Source organism: Oryx dammah, unplaced genomic scaffold, assembly GCF_014754425.2.
Source record: "Oryx dammah isolate SB20612 unplaced genomic scaffold, SCBI_Odam_1.1 HiC_scaffold_5, whole genome shotgun sequence".
Classification (NCBI taxonomy): Eukaryota; Metazoa; Chordata; class Mammalia; order Artiodactyla; family Bovidae; genus Oryx; species Oryx dammah.
The window spans coordinates 92,591,578-92,613,068 of record NW_024070189.1 but is presented as its reverse complement, the minus strand read 5'-3'; the positions used below and the strand labels follow the sequence as shown (position 1 = coordinate 92,613,068).

The 21,491-nt window shown below is 53.5% G+C and overlaps 1 protein-coding gene across 1 annotated transcript in view; it reads right to left on the bottom strand.

The window, feature by feature from the left end:
• The window catches only part of FBN3 (fibrillin 3), a 73,162-nt gene extending 52,639 nt beyond the window's left edge, over nucleotides 1–20,523 (bottom strand). The window contains exons 1-20 of the mRNA XM_040241621.1: nucleotides 20,465–20,523; nucleotides 17,562–17,713; nucleotides 17,064–17,442; nucleotides 16,201–16,256; nucleotides 15,710–15,923; nucleotides 15,500–15,582; nucleotides 14,924–15,022; nucleotides 14,645–14,740; nucleotides 14,304–14,399; nucleotides 12,345–12,542; nucleotides 12,108–12,233; nucleotides 11,837–11,962; nucleotides 7,444–7,596; nucleotides 7,149–7,334; nucleotides 6,497–6,640; nucleotides 6,306–6,425; nucleotides 6,043–6,168; nucleotides 2,102–2,224; nucleotides 1,690–1,965; nucleotides 1,334–1,387 (exon numbers count right to left, since the gene is read on the bottom strand). Coding sequence (XP_040097555.1) covers nucleotides 1,334–1,387; nucleotides 1,690–1,965; nucleotides 2,102–2,224; nucleotides 6,043–6,168; nucleotides 6,306–6,425; nucleotides 6,497–6,640; nucleotides 7,149–7,334; nucleotides 7,444–7,596; nucleotides 11,837–11,962; nucleotides 12,108–12,233; nucleotides 12,345–12,542; nucleotides 14,304–14,399; nucleotides 14,645–14,740; nucleotides 14,924–15,022; nucleotides 15,500–15,582; nucleotides 15,710–15,923; nucleotides 16,201–16,256; nucleotides 17,064–17,442; nucleotides 17,562–17,713; nucleotides 20,465–20,523 — 2,866 coding nt within the window. The remainder of the gene's footprint in view (nucleotides 1–1,333; nucleotides 1,388–1,689; nucleotides 1,966–2,101; nucleotides 2,225–6,042; nucleotides 6,169–6,305; nucleotides 6,426–6,496; nucleotides 6,641–7,148; nucleotides 7,335–7,443; nucleotides 7,597–11,836; nucleotides 11,963–12,107; nucleotides 12,234–12,344; nucleotides 12,543–14,303; nucleotides 14,400–14,644; nucleotides 14,741–14,923; nucleotides 15,023–15,499; nucleotides 15,583–15,709; nucleotides 15,924–16,200; nucleotides 16,257–17,063; nucleotides 17,443–17,561; nucleotides 17,714–20,464) is intronic.
• Between the last annotated feature and the right edge of the window lie 968 nt (nucleotides 20,524–21,491).

Genomic DNA, 21,491 nt, shown 5'->3' with positions numbered 1-21,491 from the left:
GCTCCTCACAAGATCCCTGAAATGGGACCTACTAGTATATCCACTTTACAGAAAAGGAGGTGCAGAGATGGGGAGTAACTGGATCAGTATTCAATCAGTAAACAGTAGGGCCTGGAGAGTTCCCTGGTGGTCTAGCGGTTAGCCATCAGTACTTTCACTGCCATGGCGTGGGTTAAATTCCTGGTTGGGGAACTGGATCCCCTAAGCCTCATGGCACAGCCCAAGGTGGGAGGGAATAGGCAGCCCCATATGTCAAAAATGAAAAAAAAAAAAAAAGAATGCTGGCTGGGATTTAAACCCAGGCATTTGGCTCCAGAATCTGTCTCTTTAACTGAGGGAGAGGCTCTGGACCTCTGTCCTGCCCCCATGGCCCAGTGCTGGATGGGAAAACTGGCTGTATCCTAAATCCTTTTATTTGTTGCTCAGGCAGGAAGGCTGTAACAGGAAAGGATGGTGTCCTCATCCCCAGGATCACCTCAGCACGTGACTTTATTTGCAGATGGACATACAGTCCATTCTAATATGATTGTATCCTTATAAAAGTGGAGGTCTGGGTATAGACACACAGGGCAAACCCTGTGTCAAGAGCAAGGCAGAGGAGTTTGGGATTAACATATATATGTGCCTACATGTGTGCTCAGTAACTTCAGTAGTGTCTGACTCTGCGACCCCATGGACTGTAGCCCTCCAGGCTCCTCTGTCCATGGGATTCTCCAGGCAAGAATACTGAAGTGGGTGGCCATGCCCTGCTCCAGGGGATCTTCCCGACGCAGGGATCAAACCCACACCTCCTATGACTCCTGCACTGATTCCTCACCACTGACCCACCTGGGGAGAAGTCCCTAACATGTATACATTACCCTGTATAAAACAGAAGACAGACAAGGGCCTACTGTACAGCACGAGAATTAAACTCAGTATTGTATAATAACCTATAAGGGCGAAAAATCTGAAAACTGTATGTATATATATACTAAAATATATATATATACTGAAAAGTATATAGATATCATATATATATAGTGCCTGAATCACTTTGCTATACGCCAGAAACATTGTAAAAAAAAAAAAAAAAGGATGAAGGCAGAGATCAGGGAGATGCTTCGACCAGGCAAGGATTAACAGCTAAGTGCCAGAAGCTGAGAGAGGTGTGAGACAGACTCTTCCTCACAGCCTCTGAAGAGGCCACCCCTGCTCACACTGATCTGGGACATTTAGCCTCCAGAGCTATGGGAGAATGACCCCCCAGCCTGTGATACTTTGTGGAACCCAGTAACCTGACCGGGTTCCCAACCACATCCCAGCCCCTCAGTCCCAGCCCCACCCTGCTCACCTCTGCCATCCGTGGTGATTCCAAGACCGCTGCTGCATAGGGCCTGGAACTCAGCTGTGGTGCCAGGAACAGGGAGAGAAGGGTGGTCATTGGCCATTGCTAAAGCCAAGCCATGCCCAAGACGTGGCCCCTTGGGGCTGGGCAAGGGTCTAGGACTAAGATGCCTGCTCCAGTGGGAAGAACAGTTTTTCTTCCGTTTCTTCTTGGGGGAGAGACATCCACCCCACCCCATAGGAGCCAAGCCCCCCACCCACCACTGTCCCCTCCTTCCCCCTGCAGGTATAAACCACAAGCAAGGACTAAAAGAAAGCAGGGCCATGGAAAGTGCATGGGGGCGGGGCAGCTGAGGCTCTCACCAGAGTTCTTGGGGGGACATGGCTGGCAGGGCTCCCCAAACCCATGGGCTGGGCTTGCACAGCAGCACTCAGATTTGGTGACGGCACCAGGGAAGGGGCGGGCACAGGAGCCCTGGTTGAGGGTCCCATAGCACGTGCTGCGCACATGGGTGTCCACACACACTCGACCATCAGCGCCCACCGCAAGCCCCCCGAGGCAGCGGCAGTGGAAGGAGCCCTCGGTGTTGGTGCAGTGACCATTCATGCAGATGCCCGGCGTCTGGCACTCATCGATGTCTGCAGAGGCCATGGGGGGCACTGCGACAGGTCCCAGCCACCCCAACCCCACACCCCACCCACCCTTGCCACCTCCCCTCTCCTCTTCTTCCCCATCCCCATGGGTTCCCCTATGGTCCAGCCTGCAGTTTCTCACCCACACAGTGGCGGCCACCAGGTGCCAGCAGGAAGCCGGGGTTGCAGAGACACGTGAAGCTACCGTCCTCGTTCAGGCACACTCCATTGGCACACATGGTGGTGTTTGCACACTCGTTGTGGTCTGGGGACACCAGGAGAGGCTGGGTCCCAGCAGGGTCCTGGCACCCACCCTTTCATTGGGCCAGTCCTGCCAGGTAGACCAGCCCGGCCCTCATGTTTCCAGGGACTGCTCCCGGGGCTGTGGGAGCCTGATAGGATGAGACGTGGCTGTCAGAGACTAGTTTGGCATGGGTATTAGGTTGCAGGACTGTGAACTCCCCTGGGGCCAACTGGGACCACTAGCTCATATCTGCATCTTCCATCCTGGCACACATAGGTGATCCATGAATAGTTGTTCAAAGTCCTTTAAATAAGTCATGTGGTGACTGCACAACATCTCACTAAATGCCTCCAAATTGTTCATTTAAAAATGGTTGAGATGATGAACGTGTTATGTAGGGACTTCCCTGGTGGGTCAGTGGTAAAGAATCCACCTGCCAATGCAGGGAACTCAGGTTCTATTCCTGGTCCAGGAAGATCCCACGTGCCAAGGGGCAACCAATCACATGTGCCATAAGTACTGTAGCCCGAGTGCCTACAGCCTCTGCTCTGCAATGAGCAGCTCATGCACCACAGCTAGAGAAAGCCTGTGAGCAGCAGTGAAAACCTAGAGCATCCAAAAGAATAAAAAAGTTTTGCATATTTCACCACAATAAAAAATGCAAAAAAACATTGAAAAAATTAGGTAGTGGTTGCATGAAATTACGAATGTACAAAAATGCCACCAAATTGTTCCCTTAAAAAGGGTAAGATACAAACTACTATACATAAAATAGATAAACAAGGTCCTACTGTATAGCGCGGGGAACATATTCAATATTTTACAATAAACTATAATGGAAAAAAAGAGTTTAAATGGTCAATTTTACGCTGTGTAATTGTGCCATAATTCTTAAAAATGCAAAAAAGAATTGCATAAATGAGATGGTGGTTGCATGACATTGGAAATATCCTAAATGCCACCAAATTGTTCACTTAAAAATGCTGTTTCACACATCATGACATTTGTTATTAATACATAACTGTATGATCTTTATTACATAAAAATAGATGCTTAGTTGTGTAAATACACAAATGAGACCTAGAAGGACACATCAAACAGTAAACTGCTTGTGTTAATGGATGACTTTAGTTTTTTGCTTGTGTTTTTTGGTTTCCTATTATGCAAGTCTTAACTTTTAAGAAATAAATGTTAGTTTTGAAAACCTTTAAAAATGCTATGTTTATCTTCCTGCAAAAAAAAAAGAAAGAAAAGTGGTTGCACAACATTGGGAATTACTGAGATTTTCACTTTTAAATGATTAAATTTATCTTGTGTGAATCGCACCTGCATTTAAAAAGGAAAGGGCAAAAACCATCAGCTAAGTCTAGGGACTTCCCTGGTGGTCCAGTGGTTAAGAATCCACCTTCCAATGCCAGGGACTCTGGTTAGATCCCGATCAGGGAACTTGCGGTGGGGCAACCAAGCTGGAGTGCCACAACTACTGAGCCTGCGTGCTCTGGAGCTCACATCCCACAACTAGAGAGAAGCCCAAGCACCAGAGCCAAGAGCCTGTCTGCAGCATTGAAAGATTCCGCATGCTACAAGGAAAATCCCATGCAACACAACTTAGACCTGATGCAGCCAAATAAATAAATATTTTTTTTCCAAAAACCCCTCTTAAAAAAATAGTTTAATTTAAAAGAAGGCAGTCGGTGCAGTGCAGATATGATTTGTTTACAAAGTACGGTGTTAAATAAAAAAGGATTGAAGCAAGAAGGAAGAAAGAGAGGGAGGAATGGAGATAGGGAGGGAAAAAACATAATGAATACATAAAAGGTCCACACCTAAATGTGTGGGTGAACTTCCACAGTGGCATTATCCATAACAGCAAAAGTGGAAACAACCTGAACAGCCACCAAGCGATGCCAGTAGAAACGAAATGTTGTCTGCTCATACAATGGAATGGCATTTGACAATAAAAGGAATGACATTCTGACACGTGCTGCCACATGGACAGATCCTGAAAATGTGATGCATCAGTGAAAGAAGCCAGTCACAAAAGGCCACAGAGTGTGTGATTCCATGTATACAGAATGCCCAGAACAGGCAAATCCATGGGGACAGAAAGTAGACTAGTCTCCTGCTTGGGTCAGGGTGGGGGAACGGGGAAGGAGGACAGATGATTCTGGAATGAATGTTAATGCAGAGGAGGTGATGAAGAGGTTCTAAACTTAGACCGTGGTCATGCTTGTACTAAAAGCCACTGAAATGTACACTTTAAAAGGCTACTTTTATGGTATGAGAATTATAAAGCTATAAAGATGCTAAAAGGGTTTTTAAAAATGAATGAATGCACAAGCAACTATGCTCAGTATTTTAAAACCTATAAAGAAAAAGAATCTGAAACTGTGCTGTACATCTGAAATGAACACAACACTGTCAGTCACCTATACTTTAATTTAAAAAATTAATTTAAAAGTTTATGTACCAAGAGAAAAAAAAACAAATGATTTCATCAACTCTTACTGGTTACAGACTATGCAGAGATCTGAAGGCAACATTAAAGACCTGATGGTAAAATGTGAAACAATAAATTAATCATTAGAATTAATCAAAATTAATTTCAGTACAGGGTTTCCCTGGTGGCTCAGTGGTGAAGAATCTGCCTGCCAATGCAGGAGACACAGGTTCAATTCCTGGTCCAGGAAGATCCCACATGCTGTGGAGCAACTAAGCCCGTGCCCCACAACTGCTGAGCCTGTGCTCTAGAGCCTGGGAGCCACGACTACTGAGCCAGTGTGCTGTAACTACAGAAGCCTGTGCACCCCAGGGCCTGTGCCCCCCAGAGAGAGCACAGGAGAAGCCACTGAAATGAGAAGCGCATGCAGAGCAACTAGAGCAGCCCCTGCTCACTGCAGCTAGAGAAAGCCTGGGCCCAGTGATGAAGATTCAGCACAGCGATGAAGACTCGTTAAAAGTAAATAAATAAATAAAAATTAATTTCAGTAGGTGATAATCTAACTAATAGAAAACAATGTAAATAAAAATAATGATTTATGCATGGAAATAAATTACTGTACTTCACATTAATGCCAAGAAAACAGCTAATTTGATAATCAACTTTTTAAATCTAATAGTAAAAAGTAAACACTCTGCAAAAAATTAACAATTCTGTAAAGCAATTATCCTTCAATAAAAAAATAAAGAAAGAAAGAATGAATACAGAAAGGAAAAAAAATCCTTCCCAGTGAGGGAAGATTAAGGCATGTCTCAGACAGGGTGACAGAAGAGGACAAAGGGGGTCCCTAGTGGCCCCCACAAGCTGTGGGCACCCCGACAGGGAATCTGAGACCAAGGAGCTCTCCATGGTCCTGACCCACCTCTCTTGGAGGCAGATGAGGGGCTGTGTCAGGGGCAGAAGCAGACAGCACAGTCTTACCCCAGGGGAGAATGAAGGCCCGGGTAGAGATTGGACAGACAACAAAAAGGCTCTCAGATGGGCTGGCTGGGCTCAGGAAGGGGAGCAGAGGATCCACCCAAATAAAGGATGGAGTGATGGAGCAGGAGCGGCAAGATGTGAGAAGCAAGGTAGGGACTCCCTCAGTGGTCCCATGGCTAAGACTCCAAGCTCCCAAAGCAGGGGTCCTGGGTTCAATCCCTGGTCAGAGAACTGATCCCACATGCCTCAGCTAAGAGTTCGAATGCCACAGCTAAAGATCCTGCATGCCACAACTAAGACCTGGTGCAGCCAAATGAGTTAATAAATATTTTCCTTTTTTAAAAAGAGGTAAGGAGGCACTAAAAGGCATTTACTGGGGTCCAGAAGCCCCCTCCCCACCCGCCCACCCTCAACTCACCCACACAGTTCTTGCCATCAGGGCTGAGCTCAAAGCCTGCATTGCAGACACACTGGAAGCTGCCCTCCGTGTTGACACAGCGGCCGTGATGGCAGAGGCCACTGCTGGAGATGCATTCATCTATGTCTGGGGGGTGGGGGCCAAGGCAGGCGGGTGGTCAGCAGGCATCCTCCCAGCTCCCCCCCAGACTCCCAATTCGGGCCAGAGATGCAGGCTCCACCAGCCAGGCTCCCGGCACCCCCACTTCCAAGGGACGGCCATACCCAGGCATGCCTGCTTGGTGAGCATCGCCCGAAAGCCCTCATGACACCAGCAGCGGAAGGAGCCGGGGGTGTTGGCGCAGTCTCCGTGGTGGCAGGGGCTGCTGGCACATTCATCCACATCTGCAGGCAGAGGACTCTGAGCCCCAGTCTGGCAGGGCACGCCCCCACCCCCCAGCCCAGCCACCGCTCACCAATGCACTCCCCCCGGACGTCCTGCGTGTAGCCCACGTTACACTCGCAGTGGTAGCTGGAAGGGGTGGGCAGGCAGCGGCCGTTGAGACACAGGTTGGTGAAGTGTCGGCAGATGTCGATGGTCTGGTTCAGTGTGGCTGTGCCTGCGGGTAGGGCCGATGGAGGGATCGGGTGCCTGACTGAGAGCTGGGCCTCGCCTCTGGGTTCAGACACACACTCAGAGCCCTTATGGTCAGGCTCTCCCACTATAGCCCAGCGTCCTGCCCTAAATTCAGACCCTCCACTTGCCTGAGACCCCGGACCCCCATTCCAGCCCTAGTGTGCGTGCCAAGTCATTTCAGTCGTCTCTGACCCTGTGTGACTCCTAGACTGTAGCCCGCCAGGTTCCTCTGTCCAAGGGACTCTCCAGGTGAGAATACTGGAGTGGGTTGCCATTTCCTTCTCCAATTCCAGCCCTAGACCCTCACCCAAAGCTCAAACTTGGCCTTGGAGGCTGGGATCTCCAATCTGCCCCCACCGCCAGACCACTGTCAGTACTCCCATCCCCACTGCCCAGGCCACGACCCCCACTCCCAAGCCCAGTCCAGACCCTGAGGCCTGGAGCCTCTTTCCCACTGGAGGGGTCTTGGACGCCTCCTCCCAAGTCCTCACCAATGCTGGCATCTCCAAGGCCCAGGCTGGGAACCCGACGACCATTGGAGCCGTGGGGGCTGTGCCGTGCCAGCCCTGGGCCAGGACCCACACCACCAGTGGATCCGAAGCCGGGGAGGCTGGGGAAGGGGCCCGGATAGGAAGGCAGGAGTGGCAGCCCCGGGGCACACAGTCGCTGGAACTCATCTGCAAGGGAGTGGGGTTGGAAGTTAAGCCTCTGTTGTACCCCCGGGTCCCCAACCTGCAGGCTGAGCTCTGGGGTAGAGGAAGGTGGGAGGCACCCCCAGCCACTCACCAGAGCCCCGTGGAGGACATCGCTCAGGGGCTGGGCCAGCCGCCCAGCACCTGCCCTTGTCACAGCAGCACTGCCTGTGGGTGTAGTGGCCCGAGAGGTCTCCAGTACAGCGGCCTGCAATCAGCACCGAGAAGCAAGTGCCAGCGCGGTGGTCTGCAGCAGGGGGCGGGGCGGGAGGGGTAGGGAGGGCCGTTCACGTGTGCTCAGCCGCTGTTCAGTCGTGTCTGACTCTTTTGCGACCCCATGGACTGTAGCCCACCAGGCTCCTCTATCCTTGGGATTCTCCAGGCTACAATACTGGAGTGCTAGCCATTCCCTCCTCCAGGGGATCTTCCCAGCCAGGGATCGAACCTGCATCTCCTGCATTGACAGGCAGGCAGATTCTTTACTGCTGAGTCACCTGTGAAACCCTGAGGAGCAGTTACCAGACTTCACATCCCAGCTCCACCAGCACCATCTGCAGGACAGACCTCCTCGCCTCTCTGCGCCTCAGTTTCACCATCCACGGACCATCCAGGGCACACATATCAGAAGAATGTTGCAGAGTGCACTCTATCTGGCATGTGGCTGATCCTCACTGAGAGGATTAAACCAAGTTTAAACCAAGAGGTAATAAACCAAGATTTCCAAATTACCCCAGAGAAGGAGGTTTGGGCTCATGCCAAGCAGTAGTGTCCCATGCCAAATGCTGGCATTGTTAGTAAGCTCCCTGGGATATTCAACCACACTGAGGAAGACCCCAGGATCAGGGGGTTGCCTCAATGGGAAGTCAAGCTGGATGCTCAGAGATGCTAGGATCTGTAGCTGGGTGGCCTCACCTGCCAGCCCTGGGCATTCTGCAGAAACCCAAGAGGCTTTTAATTTGAAGAGGGACCAGGGGAGAAAAAGCTATGATGAACCTAGATAGCGCTGGATCATAGAAAAGGCAAGAGAGTTCCAGAAAAACATCTACTTCTGCTTCATTGACTACGCCAAAGCCTTTGTGTGGATCACAACAAACTGTGGAAAATTCTTCAAGAGATGGGAATATCAGACCACCTGACCTGCCTCCAGAGAAACCTGTATGCAAGTCAAATAGCAACAGTTAGAACCGGACATGGAACAACGGACTGGTTCCAAACTGGGAAAGGAGTATGTCAAGGCTGTATTTGTCACTGTTTATTTAAATTATATGCAGAGTACATAATGTGAAATGCAGGGCTGGATGAAGCACAAGCTGTAATCAAGTTTGCCAGGAGAAATATCAATAAACTCAGATATGCAGATGACACCACCCTTATGTCAGAAAGTGAAGAGGAACTAAAGAGCCTATTGGCGAAAGTGAAAGAGGAGAGTGAAAAAGCTGGCTTAAAACTCAACATTCAGTAAAACTAAGATCATGGCATCTGGTCCCATCACTTATGGCAAATAGATGGGGAAACAATGGAAACAGTGAGAGAATTTATCTTCTTGGGCTCCAAAATCACTGCAGATGGTGACTGCAGCCATGAAATTAAAAGATGTTTGCTCCTTGGAAGAAAAGTTATGACCAACCTAGATAGCATATTAAAAAGCAGAGACATTACTTTGCCAACAAAGGTCCATCTAGTCAAGGCTATGGTTTTTCCAGTAGTCATATATAGATGTGAGAGCTGGACCACAAAGAAGGCTGAATGCCAAAGAATTGATGTTTTTGAACTGTGGTGTTGGAGAAGACTCTTGAGGGTCCCTTGGACTGCAAGGAGATCAAACCAGTCCATCATAAAGGAAATCAGCCCTGAATATTCATTGAAAGGACTGATGCTGAAGCTGAAGTTCCAACACTTTGGCCACCTGATGAGAAGAACTGACTCAGTTGGAAAAGACCCTGATGCTAGGAAAGACTGAGAGCAGGAGCGGAAGGGAGCAACAGAGGATAAGATGATTGGATGGCATCACCGACTCAATGGACATGAGTCTGAGCAAACTCTGGGAGAGAGTGAAGGACAGGGAAGCCTGGCATGCTGCAGCCGAGCAGGTCTCAAAGAACCAGACACAACTGAGTAACTGAACAACGGGGGAGCAGACTGGCAGACTGATAGCTGCAGCCCCTTGGGAGAACGAGGCAGAAGTTCCCCAGCTACGAAAACCACGGACACACTTCCACTATGATGTCTTGATGGCTTTGTTCGTGGTCAGATTTCTCGGGTTCTGACTCTAAAAGAGCATATTTTAAGATTTGAAAACCCACAAATGTTAGCCAGTGGCCCACAGTGGAAAAACCCCTCCAACCAGCATAGAGGGCCCTTGTAGCCACCCCTGAGCTGCCCAAGGATGAGAAAACAGCTAGCATTTCTACCTCCCCAGACACACCCCCATGCACCTGGCAGCAGGGGTGGGAAGGTTCCCCAGGTGCATGAGTAGGAGTCAGGGCTCTGCAATTCCACATCATCCCTGGCACTCTAACGCGGCTGTGCCTGCCCAGGCAAGAAGAGGTCATCAGACTTGTTCAAGGTCACACAGCTCCTGGAGAGTGAAGAGGGATGGGAAGCCAGGTTCCTGAACCCCAGGGGATCTGACCAAGCAGCTCCCTGTCTAGTAGGGAGGATAAGACAAAATGCAACTATTAAGCACCTACTGTGATCAGGCTCTGCTAAGTGGTCACAAACCCAACTTCTCTGCTCCTCTGTGTTTCTGAATGTGTACTTAGTACCCCCTACTTCCACCCCTGGGTGAATCACTCCATAAATATGTAACCCTCTCCATATGCTTTTGAGCTGTGCTGTTGGAGAAGATTCTTGAGAGTCTTGGACTGCAAGGAGATCAAACCAGTCAATCCTAAAGGAAATCATCCCTGAATATTCATTGGAAGGACTGATGCTGATATTTATTATATATTCTTTGTCCTTCCAATATTTATTGGAAGGACAAAGCTCCAATACTTTGGCCACCTGAGGCAAAGAGCTGACTCACTGGAAAAGACCCTGATGCTGGGAAAGATTGAGGGCAGGAGGAGAAGGGGTTGACAGGGGATGAGATGGTTGGATGGCATCACTAACTCAATGGACATGAGTCTAAGCAAACTCCAGGAGATACTGAAGGACAGGGAAGCCTGGTATGCTGTGGTCCGTGGGGCTGCAGAGAGTCAGACATGACTGAGTTAGTGAACGGTAAAATGGGTAAGTACTGCCAGTAATTCACACATAAGACAGCTGAGGCTAAGCAGAGAGGTTAAGGAACTTGCCCTAGGTCACCTGGAACACAGGACTGAATTGCAAAGCCATTTTCAGTGGACACTTGACCTTGATTCAAATCTAGGCTCTGCTATTCAGTAGCTGGGAAAGGCCCCCACAGTCCAGGGGACGTGCCCAGAGCTAGTCACCATGCCAGCCAAGATGGCCCCCGAGAGGTGGAGGAATAAATAAGTCTGGCACTGGCCACGGCACACTGGCAGAACACCAAACACAACATTCTTGGTCCTGCCTGGTAGAGATCCAGCCTGAGGGGCCCAGGTGGCGCTGGAGACTTGCCAAGCCCACCTTGCCTCACTAAACCCAGGCTCTGCCCATACCGCATCACAAGTGTTTCTGGCCAGCCCTGTCAGCCGCCTCTAAAGTCTAACAAGCAGCTCATCAAGACAGCAGGACGGGGAGAGAGAGCCCAAGGATCCCCCTACCCCAGCCAGGTGGGGTGTGGGGGATTTCAGGAGGGAGGGTATCTAGGGAGAGGCACAGACCAGAGGCCTCTACCTTGGTGGCTGCAGGATGAAGGGTCCGGGAGCTGGGTGTGGGTAAGTATCTCTTCTACATGTAAATTTGGCTTAAGCAAACCTCCCCTCTCAGGGCCTCAGTTATCTCAAAGACAGGGTGTGGGGGAAGATGGATACTTCTTTAAAAGTCTTCAGGAGAGGAAAGAAGGATACAGAGACTGGGGCCAGTGAAGCCACTGGGCAGAAGGATACACAGATGGAGGATGGAGGACAGAGAACCAGAGGGGCATAGAGATGGGTGCTAGAGGGGCAGAGGGGCATAGAGATGAGGGCTAGAGGGGCATAGAAGCCGAGGCCAGGAAGGCAAGAATGACCACCAGCCAGTAAGCCAGAAGGACATAGAGTCCAAGGGGTAGAGGGGCGCGGGGAAGGCGGAACGCACTGAAGCCAGGAGACCAGCATAAGAGACCAGAGAGCTAAAGGCATTAGAGATGGGGGCTAGAGGGGCTTGCAGCTGGGGTCAAGAGAGCATAAGGACCAAAGTGTAAGGAGTCAGAATTTCTGAGGGGATGGAAACCAGGGTCCAAAAACACAGAAGGACATAGAAATTAAAGGGCTAGAGAAGCCCTAGGGCCAGAAGGTTGCAGAGACAGATGAGCAAGGGGTCTGTCTACTAGCTGGCATCTGCCCATTCAGCCCCCTAGCCCACCCCGAGCCCTGGCTCACCTAGGCAGCGAGTGCCATCCAGGCTGCTGGCATAACCACGGGGACAGGTGCACACGTAGCTCCCGACTGTGTTGGTGCAGTCGCCCCCGGAGCAGAGGCCTGGCACACTGAGACATTCATTCACATCTGTACAGATCAGTGCCGGGTCAGAGCCAGGCAGGGTCCCCCACCAGCCCTATCCCACCTCCTCCTCCTCCCTTTAGGGGGAGACTGAGCCACTCAGAGCAGAGCAGAGAGGAGGTCCCAACTTGAAGCTCTCCCCATCACCCACCTTCACACTTGGCACTGTTCTCACTGAGCTGGTGTCCAGTGGGGCAGCGGCACTCAAAGGAACCCACCATGTTGACACAGCTGCCCCCCTGGCACAGGCCTGGCACAGCCTGGCACTCATCCACATCTGCAAGGGGATGAGAGGCCCGTCAGAGGAGGAAACCAAAGCTGCCAAGGGTTCCCACTCAGCCCTGGTTCCCAGGACCTTGGTCTTCATGCACTGGCCCCCTCTACTTACCTTGGCAGGCCCCCGTGTTAATATTGGGGATGAAGCCCCGGCGGCAGGGGTGTGGCTGAGCTGGGCAGAACTCACATGGGAAGCCCCAGGCCCGGCCCACAGTGGCACAGCAGAGTGCCTTGGTGCAGATGAGGCCTGTCAGCTGGTGCTGGCACCCCTCAGGGCCCACTCGACCAAAGCAGGGCCCTGTCCGGTAGTCTGCAGGGCAGAGGGATGTGGCAGCTGGCCTCGACCTGCCCCACCTCCCCCATCGCCTTCTGCATTTCCATCCCAGCAGGCCCAGCACAGGCCTCCACCTCTCTGGCCTGGACTTCTGTTGTGGCCACCTTCCCAGCCTCCCTATGCCAACACACCAGGTTTTTTGTTTTTTTTTTTTCCTGACCCCGAGCCTCTACCCATATTGTTCCCTTCCCTTACCTGATGAACTCCTATTCATCTTTCAAAACCCTTTCTCTCCAAAGCAATGTGCAGCCAACCTCCAACAGAAGCCAGGACCTCCAATCCTACAGAGCTCAGAGCATGTGTGGAGACCCTCTCCCCTCCCCCAGGCCCACCCTCCTTGCAGGCTTGGGCAGGGACCCATGGACGCCCTGCTAGAGAGCTGGTCCCATCCCTGAGCAACCTCTGGCTCTGCCAAATCTCCCAGACTCTGGGAGGGACCCAGCATCCACCAAATGCTCTGAACCTACAATTCTTCATTGCTGAACCCCCGCCCAGCTGAAGGTGGTCTCATCAGTCCCCCCACCACCGGGCACGGACCCAGATGTGACTTCCTGGCTCCATGCTCCAGATGGCTCCAATCAAGGGGCTGGCATTGGACCAAGGGAAGCCCCTCCCAGAAGGAGAAGCCAAAGCCAGCCCCCAGGCCCGTATGGAGAGGAGCTCTGACACAGTCCTGACTTCCCTAAGCAAAACAGGGTTTCCAGACTCTCACCTCAACCTCCCAGGACCCTGGAATACCTACTCATTCTTGCCTAGCACCCAGCCCTGCCTCTCTTTGGGACCCCCACCTCCCAGCCCCCACACCAGGCCCCTCCTCCCTCACCCTCCCCACTAACCTTCACTTTCCCTCAGCCACCCCGACCGTTCCCCCTCTGTCAGCCCAAATTCCAACTCTGTTTTCTTGCCAAATCCAGTTTCCCAAAGCCCACCCTGGAACCCAGGCAACCCATAGCCCCTCCAGCTTCTGATTTGTGGCTATACCCGCCCCAGTATAGGCTCCAGTCACAGATGGGCCTCAGCAGCCCCCGCACTGGGGTCAGTCCCAGGGCCCTTCCCGTCTTTGCCTTTCTGGGCTCCTTGGCCAAGCAAGGCACTCTGGTAGTTCACCGGCCTGGGTATCCCCATCGTCATGCACTCCTTTTCACCTTCTCCTTCCCTGTTGCTGGTGGATGGGCTCCATTTCTTTGGCGGACCCTTAAATCACCCCCCTTTTCTTCCCCAAGAACCTCAAATATCCATGGGGTTTCAGACCCCACAGATGTGGTAGCCCCAGACCTGGGTATCTAGCTGCCTCCTTGGTGACCCACAGGTTCCTCAGCCAACAATAAACCTGAGCGTCTTGCTTTTCCCTGCACCCACCTGCCCCTCAGTTTTCAGAGCACACCTGAGGTTCAACACTATCTCCATCCCTTGCCACCCTGCATCCAACTTCTCACTGCAACCACTGTCTTTGCCTGGGTGACAGCCTCCCAACAAGTGACTCCTCCCACCTCAGCCTGTGGAGTCACTTCGACAGTAGGGGTGCAGCATAAGGGGGCTTCTCCATCTCATGAACTCCAACTTACCCCTTCCTACAAGAAGCCCTCCCTGATTTCCTTCCCGGGAGCAGACAGTTTCTCTGCCCTTCTGAGCAGCAAGGACAGCAGAGAGGAGGTCTACTGGACCCTCCAGGGGTCCAACCACATCTCAGGAAGTGCCCTTTCCCTGCTGACCCCTTCCCCATGCTCAGCTTGGTACCTCTCTCACACTGAGGCCCCATGAAGCCGTACACACAGGCACAGTGGTTTGGCCCAATGCAGCGGCCCCCGTTGTGGCAGCCGTGGTCACAGACAGCTGTGGAGGAAGGGAAGGGGGTGGCCTGAGGTTCCCCAACAGTAGAAGGAGCTGAGGCCCGAGTGAGCATTTTCACACAGGAATCCCCACAACCCAGCCCAGACCGAGGGATAAGATTGTAACAATGAGTGTGTCCCCTCCAATCCTGGTCCCAGAGGAGGGGCTGGTGGGCAGTGGGCAGACGACAGCAGAGACAGGTCTGACCTGTGGGGTCCCAAGCCCAGGTGTGCATGGGGGGTACTTACGTTGCCCACACACGGTGCCTGTGTAGCCCCTCTGGCACAGACAAGACTCCCCTCGACAGCTGCCCCCATTCATACAGCTCACACTGCACCCTGACCCTGTGAGCAGGGAGCAGGGCACACACAGGAAAGCCCTGAGATAGCTACTCAAGGCTCTGGGACTAGAAGTGTCCAGCCTGGCTCTGGTCCTTCAGCAAAACCAGCCTGGAAACTTCCAGAGGCTTCCAGAAACCGCTCACCTCCTCTTCCCACCCCTGGGGTGGGGGGTCACTTCCTGCTCACCTTGGCTCACCCCACAGCTGGGAGCCAGCTTCCCATCAGCGCAGGCACAGAGGTTGGGTCGGGAACAGAAGCCCTGGCCACAGGCGTGCCTACAGATGGCTGGAGAGCAGCAGGTGCGGTCAAGGCCAGGATTCAAATCTTCTGCCATCCCCACCCTCTGCGGGCCCGGAGGACCGAAGCTCTGCTGGAGCCGCGGGGAGGCAGAGGTGCTCTTTGGGCCTGAACCACTGAGCAGTAAGGACAGAAGTTGGAGGGTACTGGTGTGCTTGCTGGCTGTTGTGCTGGGGTAGGGAGGCGGTGAGAGGGAAGGTCTCTTGTGAACGGAATGGGATGTGGGTGGAGAAACTAAAAGAGACAGAGAAAAAGACAGACAGAGATAGACACAGAGACAGGGACTTAGAGAAAGACCAAGACAGAAAGACAGACAGGCTGACAAGCAGACAGACACAGAGAAGCTGTAAGGCAAAGAAACATGATTGGGTGGCTTGGGATCCTGAGGACAGAGGCAAGGGCCAATTTCATGGCTTAACTCCACACACCCCAGCCCCCAGCCCCCTAGAAGGCAGCAGCACTCACGCACGACACACTGGTTCCCACCGGGCAGCGTCCTCCAGCCAGGACAGCAGTAGGCATGAAAGCGGGAGCCGCACACGTTGGGCCTTCAGGAGAGCAGGAGAGGCAGGTGAGCCCCTACCTGGCTGGATGTCCCCTGGGCCTCCTTCTCACACCCAGCAGGATGGCCCAGCCCAGGCCCAGGGGCCTCTCAGCATCCCGGGTACCACACACCCTTGCAAGAAGCCAGGGCTGCCACGCCTGCGCACACTTCCGAGACTGGCAGGCTGCACAGCCCCATCCCAACGGCCCTGGACACCTGCCACGCACAGCAGGGCTGTCCAGGCCAGCAGGAGCCGAGCCAGAGGTTCCCGGGCCACGGTGAGAGGGCTGGCTCCTCTCCTTGTCAAGCATGGACCCTCCAGAATCATGATACGTCCCTCGGAGGCTGCGGAGAGGAGGCGGAGTCAACTCAGCAAGAAGCCCTTGGGCACCCAGGAGAACCAGGAGCGGTGGGAAGGCTGCCGGGATGGAGAAACTGGGTGCTGATGGGGGCCCAGGGAAGCATCCAACCCCAACCCACAAGCGGGTGAACAGTCAGGGAAGGCTTCCCGGAGGAGGTGTGACGCCTCAGTGATGGAGTCAGCCGTGAGGAGGGTGTGAAGACCGTGGACCTCTGAGTGGAGAGGAGGGGTGGGTGGCGGCTGTGTTTCAGGAGTGCATACCTGTGTACTGGAGCTCCCACTTGTAGGTCAGGGCAGTGGAGAGCGCTTGTAGGACGCTAGGCCGGAGAAACAAGGACAGAAGTGGATGTACGCCAGTGTGCAGGAGGGCATGTACAGGCCCCAGAGGAAGCACGCAGTTGAGGAGGCTGGGCCAGGCATCCAGAGAGGATGGCAGAAGCTCTGGGGCACAGACTGGAACTTCCCGCTGGCGAGGACAGCCCTCCATCCAGCAGGGAAGGGACAGCTACTGCGCCCACTTCAAAGAGGAGCAAACTGAGGTCAACACACATTCATAAGGGGCTGAGTGGGAGCTGAAGTCCAGGAGGAGGAGAGAGGGGGGAAGAAAATCAAGGGGACCCTATGCTCCAGGAGGTGCCTGGTTCTCTCTGGAACCTGGAAGGATGGGAGGGAGGCGATGGGGACACAGTCACTCCCGGCAGGGAGAGGACTGGACAAAGGCTAGGAGGATGGGAGCTGGGCCCTTGGGGAAGAGAAGGAAGACCAAGTGGCCGTCACGGGGTCCCTTTCAAGTCCAGCTTTCTGCACTAGCGAGGAAAGGAATTGGGTCTGGGCGCAGAACGGATGGGGAGTGTGCTGTGTGCCCTTGGGCTGGTGGCTGCCTCTCTCTGGGCCATGAGAGTTTGACCAGGTGGTCTTCAGGTCCTCGGAAAAGGAAAAGACCTTTGTCACCTCTGGCGAGGAAGCGAGAAAGTCGGCCCCGCTAGTCAAGGGCACTCTCTTCTGGCTTCCAAGCCGTCCAGGCTGTTTTGCGCTCAGAGGATGCCTTCTCTACGCAGCCTCGGGGCCGGAGGGACCTCCATCTCCGGCGTGGCCTGACCCAGCTCCCTCCTTCACCCCTCAACTTTGCTTCTGAGAACCGCGCCCAGGAGCTTGTGGAATGAATGAGCGGGGACAGCGCGCGCTCCATGAGGCGGCAGAGGGGTGGGGGTAACCGGAGGGGCGGAAAGCGAGGAATCCCAGGATCCGCGAACGAAGCGTGGGGGCTAGTGGGGAGGGCGCGCGCGCCCGCCGAGCCCGCGGGCCGCGTTCTCCACCGGGCAGGGCCCGGAACAGAGGCCCGGGAGCCGCCACCACGCTCGGCCCCGCCCTCACCTGCGGGTGTGGGTCTGGCCGCGCTCGCGCCCTGGACCGAGCCCCTCCGGCGCCTCCGGGTCCCCGCGCCCCCACGCCGTCGCCGAGAGGAGCGCGGGGAGGGGAGGGGGCTGGGGCCGGGGCCGCCGGCTGCAAACAAAGGAATCCCCTCCCCCTCCGTCGCCCCGGCCCCCTCCTCCTGCCTCGGCCTCCCCCCACCCGCTGCTCTCCGGTTCCTCTGCCTGCCCCTGGCCCCGCGCGTCCCTTACCTGCCAGCCGGCGCGCGTGGAGGCAGGCGCGACAGGCCGACGCGCGGGGCTCGGCGTCGGAGGGCCCGCTCAGCGCGGCGCCGGGGGGCCCGGGGCGGGATCGGGAAACCGAGAGGCCGACCCCGCTGAGTTCCCAGCCCAGAGCTGCCACTCTGGGGTTGGGGGGGGGGTGGTCCGAGGGCGGGAGGAGCTGGGGGAGGGCGCGTGTGCACCTCTGAAACTCCCGGGGCGGGGGGCCAGAGGCTCAGATCCCGGGCCTCGGGGAGGGGCTGGAGCTGGAGGAGGGCTTGGGGCTCTGGGTGAAACTCCGAGGGGCTGAAGAAATGGGATGGGGCGGGAGTACAGACCCGAGGCGCGGCCTGAGACGGGGCGCGGGGAGGCTGTGGGGACCGCGTTCTGGGGTAGAAATTGAGCTGGTTGTGGCCCTAAGATGGGGCTGTGATTTGGTGTGGCCTGGAAGAGATCCAGCCTGAAAGGTCCCAGGACTCACCTGGAGGCTCTTTCCTGTGTTCTCCCCGAGCCGCCGCCTTCTCCCTCGAGCCCAGAGAATTCCAAGGGTGACTAGGGAATCTTACCTGGCTGCCTGGAGCCTGGATTCTTAATTAGACTAAGTTCCGGAAGCCCCTAACAATGTAGGCAAAACGCTACCCAGAGATGTGTTTTCTGGGAAGGAGGTCCGCATTTTTTTTTTTTAAATCTGATTCTCAAAACGAAGAGTTTAAAGAGTCCAAAGATCTATCCCTTCTGTGCCTCAGCTTCTCCAGCTGTCACAGAAGTTGAATTTCAGAATTTCTGCTCCCTAGCTGGAACTCAGATCCCAAACAAAAATTTCTAGCTTTCCCCACTGCTTTCCCACCTCTGAGAACAGACACCACCTGCGATCCTTGATGTGGAGATTAGTCAGAAGCTGTTGGACCTGAGGCTGTTAGTCCCCTCAGCAAACTCCTATGCATCTGGCAAAGCCCAGTTCAAAACCCCCCTGCCCACGCCGAAATAATTCGTTTACCCTATTGAATTCCCGAAGCTGATTATGCTGATCGTGCCTCCATCATAGCACTTCTGGAATGTAAAAAATAAATAGCAAATAACCATTTGAGGTAATATTTAGCAGGTGCTTATGGGCTAGGCATGATGTTAAGAGTTTCATTATCTTATCTTACACATTATCTTATTTATTTATTTGGCTACATCAGGTCTTAGTTGGGGCACTCAGGATCTTCATTGCCTCATGTAGAATCTTCTTTTGCAATGCATAGACTCTATTTGCTGGCCATGAGGGCTTAGTTGCTCCAAAGCATGTGGGATCTTAGTTCCCTGACCAGGGATTGAACCCGAGTCCCCTGCATTCAAAGGCAAATTCTTAATCACTGGACCACCAGAGAAGTCCCACACATAATCTCATTTTGTCACCAAAAAACTCTAGGAGAGAGAGAACTCTTATAATCTCCCAATATGGGTCCCAAGACACAGACCTAACTCTATGATAGTCTTGGACCAGAGAGAAGGACTCTAGGAGGGCAGGAAAGAAAGAAGCATTCTGCCTGGGAATGGGAGTCTTGAAGGCTCAATTGTTGCTGTTGTTGTTGAGTCACTAAGTCATGTCTGCCTCTTTGTGACCCCATGGACTGCAGCATTCCAATCTTCCCTGTCCTTCACCATCTCCCAGAGTTTGCTCAAAATCATGTCCATTGAGTTGGTGATGCCATCTCATCTTCTGTCGCCCCCTTTTCCTCCTGCCCTCAATCTTTCCCAGCACTGGGGTCTTTTCAAATGAATCAGTTCTTCACATCAGGTGGCCAAAATATTGGAGTTTCAGCTTCAGTATCAGTCCTTCCAATGAATATTCAGGGCTGATTTTCTTTAGGATGGACTGGTTGGATCTCCTTGCAATCCAAGGGACTCTCAAGAGTCTCCTCCAACACCACAGTTCGAAAGCATCAATTCTTTGGGACTCAGAGCTTTCTTTATAGTCCAACTCTCACATCCATACATGACTGCTGGAAAAACCATAACTTTGACTAGACAGACCTTTGTTGGCAAAGTAATGTTGACTCACTGCCCTCCATTATCTCCTGGAGTTTGCTCAAATTCATGTCCTTTGGGTCAGTGATGCTATCCAACCATCTCATCCTCTGTCATCCTCTCCTCCTCCTGCCTTCAATCTTTCCCAGCATCAGGATCTTTTCCAATGAGTCAGCTCTTCTTATCAGGTGGCCAAAGGATTGGAGCTTCAGCTTCAGCATCAGTCTTCAGTGGAAAGGAACACCTGTGAAAAGTGGAGGGAAGGACAGGCAAATGGCCAAAGACAGGAGCATGTGGAAGGGATGGGAACTGAGTAAGACTGGAGCTTTCAGGTAAGGGAGAAAGGGACAGAGAACAAATGGAAGCTGGAGGGGTGAGCAGGGGCCAGGAGCCTGCTCAGCAGACAATGGGCAAGAGGGGGCACGCCCCCCCCTGAGGTGAGCCCTAATGGGCTCCCAGGAGGAGGAGTCACTCTAGAAGGTTCTCCATGGGGAGAACTAGAACTGATCTGGGGGACAGTGAGAGCTCCGGGGCTGGGCTGGAGGAGCATGAGGCAGAGGGAAACTTTGGGGACAAGATTGAGGGCATCCTGGCTGAGGAAACAGAGTTCCCGGGGCCTGTGAGGAGAGTCAGGCGGGATGGTAGGATGTGGGGAGAGTGGCTAGGGAAGGAACCCCAAGATCAAGTTGACAGAGGTGTGGGATTCCAGTGTGGGAAGGGTCAAGGACTGCCGTGGATGAGTCAGCTTTCATGGAACGCCTTTGTCTCCCTTTCTTAGGCTCCTTTGCCAAGGTCCACCCTGGTCTGTTCTTCAGCCACCAGATGTGTCTTACACGGGCACTGGGCTAGGCTCCTGCTGCCCCAGAAACAGCCCAGCCTACGTGTGGAAGGTGGGGAGGGACAGTCCCACATCGGGGACAGGCACAAACAATACCTCCATGGCTAAGCCCCATGGAAGGCTGGTGCATCAGGCAGCCATTCCTTCTAGAATTTTCCCTACCTGGACTTCCCTGGTAGCACAGTAGATAAGAATCTGCCTGCCACTGCAGGGGACACAGGTTCGACCCCTGGTCTAGGAAGATCCCACACGCTACGGAGCAACTAAGCCGTGCAACACAAGTCCTGAAGCCCACATGCCTAGAGCTCCCCCACATGAGAAAGTCACAGCAATAAGAAGCCTGAGCACCACACCTGAAGCATAGCCCCCGCTCGCCGCAACTAGAGAAAGCCTGCTTGTAGCAACAAAGACTCAATGCAATCAAAAATAAATAAATAATTAAAACCCTTCTCCCCACCTGCTCTCTGGAAACCAGGGGAGGAGCAACCCGTCAGGTGTGGCGAGACAGAGGCGGTGTGGGGCTGTTGGAAGTCTTAGTGACATGTGGAAGTAACAGCGACAGCAGGGGGTGTTGGTGCCATTGGATCCTCCTCACTGCTGGCGTGCCCTCTTGCCTTCCACTGCCTGAGCCTGTTGCACGCCTGCCCCTTACCGAAGGGGTCACTCACGACATTACACCATCATGAAGCCACGTGGGCGCTCTTACTTCCCCCCAAGCTTGCAAATGCCACCCCCAATACTGCCGTAAGGGCAGAGCAAGTCACGGTTTCCCCGTCAACACCGACTGACTGCCAGATTCCTGTTACACGGTGACCCGTCAGCATCCCCCTCTACCGTCACCTCCTTGTCTCCCATCCAGCCGACACCTTGCTGTTTTCTGCTTTGCTCCCCTGCCTGGGACATTCGTGTGGCCCCCTGTCACCATTACACCTTTCCCTTACTGCCTTGACATTGTCACCCACAAACACCATCACCCAGAGTGTCAGGATTCTTAAAGAGCAAGCCACAGAAATCAGTCTTGGCAGAAAGGGTGCTTGGTGGAGTACAGGATCTCTGGGGAGGCTGGAGAC